Below are 4,839 nucleotides of genomic sequence, written 5' to 3' on the forward strand. Positions count from 1 at the left end.
ACCTGACCACGGCTTTGTATTCTTTAGTGTGAATGCCGTTCCCAAGGGCAAGTCTGCTTAAGAAAGAAAGTCCTCCAAAGTCACAGAGTTCTGAGGAGGGAGATATGGAGAGATAGGAGCGTGTGGTGGGGGTGGTGAATAATGTAAAACGAAATTGAGTTGCTCAGTCAAGGTCATATGGCTCAATCCACCACCCAGATTTCCCAAGGGGAGCCAGAAACGCTAGGATATAACTTCCAGAGAAATCTTCTATTGCCAAGTGGATTTGAAAATTGGGAGCTAAATGGAGTCCTGTGTTTATTATTTATCCAATATCTGACCTTCTCAGTCACCTCTACTATGAGTAAGATTGGCAGAAACTCCGTCATAGTCCCTCTACTCCGTGCCCAGCCCCGAGGAGCACTTTCAAGTAAAAACTGGAGAACAAACACTCACAGAGGAGACGCGGACCAGCTGGGGTTTATTTCAGTGTGTCAGCTTGACACAAACATGGGCGAAGGCCAGATATGGATTGGTGAGTCACCCACATTTAGATGCAGTTTGTGTAAAATGTTTTCATTTCCGCATCATGGAAGCAAATCTGAAAGCTTTCACTCAAACCATGGAATTTAATTCCCTGCAACAAAAAGTGACCTACCCCCAAGCACAGCTTTAAAAAGTCCCACTCTGACTCCTGTTTAGTTTCGGAATCTAGCTTAACTAGTTTGTATTTAATTGCAGCATAGAAACAACCAAAATGATCATATTTTGCCTCTGGTAATTCTCTGCAGCCTACATGAATTGTTTTTAAATAAGAATGAATTAAAGTGTGGTTATTCTTAGTAGCACATAATCCTTTCAAAACAGACTTTAGATACTGCCTTTTCTTTTGAAAGGCACTGATATTACCTAAGGCCTGAATGTCTGCACTTTGGAGTTGGGGTGGGGGATCAACAGCTTCTTTTAGCCTGCATCTGTAGCCATCTGCTCCCTAAATATTCATTTTGTAGAGAAGTCTTACTACTGTTTGCAAGTTTTCAGAAAGGCAAGAATTAAAATATTTAAGATGTATACATTGCCTTCAGATTTTTTGTCCAACATCACCTTTTAATGTTCATGATAAAACCAGTCCATAGGAAATTTCTCCCTGATTTCAGGTATATTGCAGACTGTACATTTTGTCATACAGACCAAATGATATGTTACATATGTATCAGAGGATTCCTGATCATCATCACAACATCTTAAAGATAGGAAATCTATGTGGCAGATAGTTCAAAATTATTTCTTAACAGCTTTATTGAGGTATCATTTACATAAAAAAATTGTATATATTTATGGTATAAAACTCAATGTGTTGACATACATACACACTGTGAAATGATCACCACAATCAAACTAATCAACATATTCATCACTTCTACACAGTTACCAGTGTGTGTGTGTGTGTGTGTGTGTGTGTGTGTGTATGTGTGTTTTTGTTTGTGTGTGTCATATTTTATCTTGAATAACTGAAATTTTGTACCCTTTGACCAACATCACCCCATTTCTCAGCCCTCCAGCCCCTGGGAACCACCATCCTACTCTCTGCTTCTATGACTATTGTAGGTTCCACATATAAGTGAGATCATACAGGATTTTTCTTTCTGAGTCTGGCTTATTTTGCTTAGCATGATGTCTTCCAACTTCATCCATGTTTTCACAAATGGTAGGATTTCCTTATTTTTTATTATTTTTTTAAATATGTTTTTATTGATTTCAGAGACAGGAAGGGAGAGGCAGAGGGAGAGTTAGAAACATCAATGATGAGAGAGAATCATTGATTGGCTGCCTCCTACAGGCCCCCCACTGGGGATCAAGTCCACCACATTGACTTCTACCCTGACCTGGAATTGAACTGTGACCTCAAGGTTCATGGGTTGATGTTCAACCACTGAGCAACACCGGCCAGGAAGAATTCCTTAGTTTTTTTTAAGGTTGAATAATATTTCTGAGTGTGAGTGAGTGTGTGTGTGTGTGAGTGTATGTGTGTGTGTGTATCACATCTTTATCCATTCATTGGCTAAAGGACAGTTAGGTTGTTTCCATCTTTGTCATGTAAACAATGCTAGAATAAAAATGGGAGTTCAGATATCTCTTAGAGAATCTGATTTCCATTCCTTCAAGTATATAGCCAGAAGTAGAATTACTGGATCATATAGTAGTTTTACTTGCACTTTTGTACTTTTTTGAGGGAACTCAATACCATAAATTAGTACAGCTATTATGAAAATCAGTATGGAGGTTCAAAATTATTTATTGAGCAATTACTGTGTGTCAGGCTTGAGATATATCAATGAGATGGATATCCACCCTGTGATCTTTAGTGACTCAAATCCTTTTAATCTTGTTTTCTCATTAAGAAATATTGAGAGAATTGAACGAGATCTCACAGCATGGCTCTAAGATTCAATAGAATTAAAGAGCTTGCAATCCTTGTGTGCTGGCAACAAGGATATACTGGTGGGTGCTGGTTATAAGAAATTTGACTGAAGAAAGACTTCAAAGGATGGGAATAATCCTGATATCAGGGGTTTCAGTACTTTTATTATGACATGTAGTTACAGTTGATTTACCATCATCTCCTTAATCTGGTTTATTAAAAAAAACACTCAGCTAATCCTAGTGGTAAATGTTTTAGCATTTTTTTTTTCATTTTTCCAACAAGTATTTATTATTAGTTAAGCCATGATTCAGGATTCTAGGGTGGGATGTACTCAGGCCCCCCTTCACCCCCCTGGGAAAAGGATGGAGGATGCCCAGTTCAGCTCTTCCCAGGAAACGTGCCTTCTGCCCGGCGGTCATCCCAGGCCGAAACCCAGGATATGGGGCACAGGGACTTGTACACACGCCGGTACCATTCACACACGGAGGCATCACCCCCTTTAGCAGTCATTGCCTGCTCACAGTGGTGGAAGTCCCTGCAGTTCTGCCAGCAGTTCCTGGTCTGGTTCTGGTTGGGGAAGCGGCTGTCAAAAGGAGCAGTCCGGTAGTTCTTGATTTCGGTCTTGATGTCTTCTGCCATGTGGCTGATTCCTAAAGACGCCCCTGAAGCCGCTCGCAGCTCAGTGTGACCTCAGCAAAGAGACTCCCGTGTTTTAGCATTTTTCTGCTAATGTTTTTAATCAAAACTAAATGAAGATATTACTGTCATTAAAAAATAAAAAATTCCCCTGGATAAAAGAGAAAGGATTCTTTTGGTTGGAAATAGGAAAACATTTATACCCCCAAACTAGGTGGTGATACAGCATGGTCACTGGGAAAGAACTGTTTTAACTTCTTGAGGAGACCAGTGTACTGAAATTTTAAGCCTGAATTACCAATAAGCAATCTGAATACAGTCACCACAATCAAGAGAGGCTTTAGGCTTTTGATGGCAATTTAAAAAAGAGATTCCTCACTGTTTTACCAATTTTCAATGTTAAGAGGAAAAATAGCATCAGGAACTTCACTGATTAATAATAGGCAATTTTTACGAAAAACTACTTTTTTTGTTACAAAATTGCTTTCATCTTGTTAAAATATAAATAGGTATAATGGGTGGATGGATGGATGGGTGGACAGATAGATAAAACTTAGATAAAATCCTAGAAAGAAAGATTTATAAAGCTGAAAGTGAAGAGTATCACTTTGTATAAATGGAACTTTAGTATAAAACCAAAAATACCTACCACGTAGTCATTATAGTCATTATATTTCCCCTAAAACTTAAAAGGAAGTTTATTCTAAAAGTTATATAAATTAAATAAAACTCAGAAGAAAAAAAAAAAAAACACATACCAAGAAGTAAAACAAACGTACATAAAATGGGTCTCGGAGGAGACCTGAATTCCAGAATGGTGTGGAAACAATTGTCTACTTCCCTCAATTTTCCAATATTATTCCCTGCTTTGTTCTCCTGTCTCATTCTTCACAGCACAGAAGGAAGGCACAAATGGGAGCTCCCTCAGATTCTTTCCACCAAATCTGAAAAGCTGCATCCATCCTCTCCTACCTGCGGTCTAGTGCACAAGGAGGACTTTCCTCCTCCCACCAAAGACCAGTACGTTCCGTACAGCACTACCTCCCTGCCCAGTGGGTAGTCTTTCTACCTCCTGCCACTCTACCTTGGATCCTCCCGATTAGTTACCAAATATACTCCACTTTTCCCATGTTAAAGCTGTTTTTCTTAAATCCTACACCTACCCAATATCTTGAATCTATTTCAAGATGAAACATCTCTCCAAGAATATGTATGCTGATTCCACATCCTCACTAACCACATACTCCACCATCTACTTTGAACCTGCCAAGAATGAACTTACTGGAATTATCAACAGCTTCTACACTGCAAAAGATAATGGACACTTACTTGTTAGTTTCTATCTTATGTTTTGTCTCTCCTCAGAAGTTTACTAGGTTGACCAGAGGTGCTTGAGAGATTAGGGTTTGTTTGTTTGTTTGTTTGTTTGTTTGTTTGTTTTACACCCAGATTCACACGCTCTTTTTATTTCCTCGTACTTCTGGTCATGCCTGTTTCGAGGCTCTGTGCTCAGTCAGGCTGTTCTCATTCTAGCCCCATTCTCAGTCTACACTGTTCTGTACCCTCTCATAGTTAAACACCTACTCCTCACAAACTACTTGGGTATCTCATCTCTGATATCTGATCATTAATGATCAACATATACTCCATATCTTAATATATTTACTCAAATGTTCCTACAGCTTTCCAAACTAATCATATCCACAACTAAATCATTATCTTCTCTTCAAATTCTCTTCTCCCCGTGGGAAATTGTTAGCATTATCTATTTGTTCATGCCAGAACCACATGGACATAGT

At 38.9% G+C, this 4,839-nt stretch overlaps 1 protein-coding gene across 1 annotated transcript; it reads right to left on the minus strand.

Annotated features, from left to right (window-relative positions):
* Positions 1-2,671: 2,671 nt before the first annotated feature.
* LOC118669352 (cytochrome c oxidase subunit 6B1-like) lies at positions 2,672-3,106 on the minus strand. The gene has a single exon (XM_036335493.1). It carries the CDS (start codon positions 3,041-3,043, stop codon positions 2,783-2,785), a length of 261 nt encoding a protein of 86 aa, XP_036191386.1. The 5' UTR covers positions 3,044-3,106; the 3' UTR covers positions 2,672-2,782.
* Positions 3,107-4,839: the final 1,733 nt, after the last annotated feature.

Source organism: Myotis myotis, unplaced genomic scaffold, assembly GCF_014108235.1.
Source record: "Myotis myotis isolate mMyoMyo1 unplaced genomic scaffold, mMyoMyo1.p scaffold_m19_p_14, whole genome shotgun sequence".
In the NCBI taxonomy this organism is placed as follows: domain Eukaryota; kingdom Metazoa; phylum Chordata; class Mammalia; order Chiroptera; family Vespertilionidae; genus Myotis; species Myotis myotis.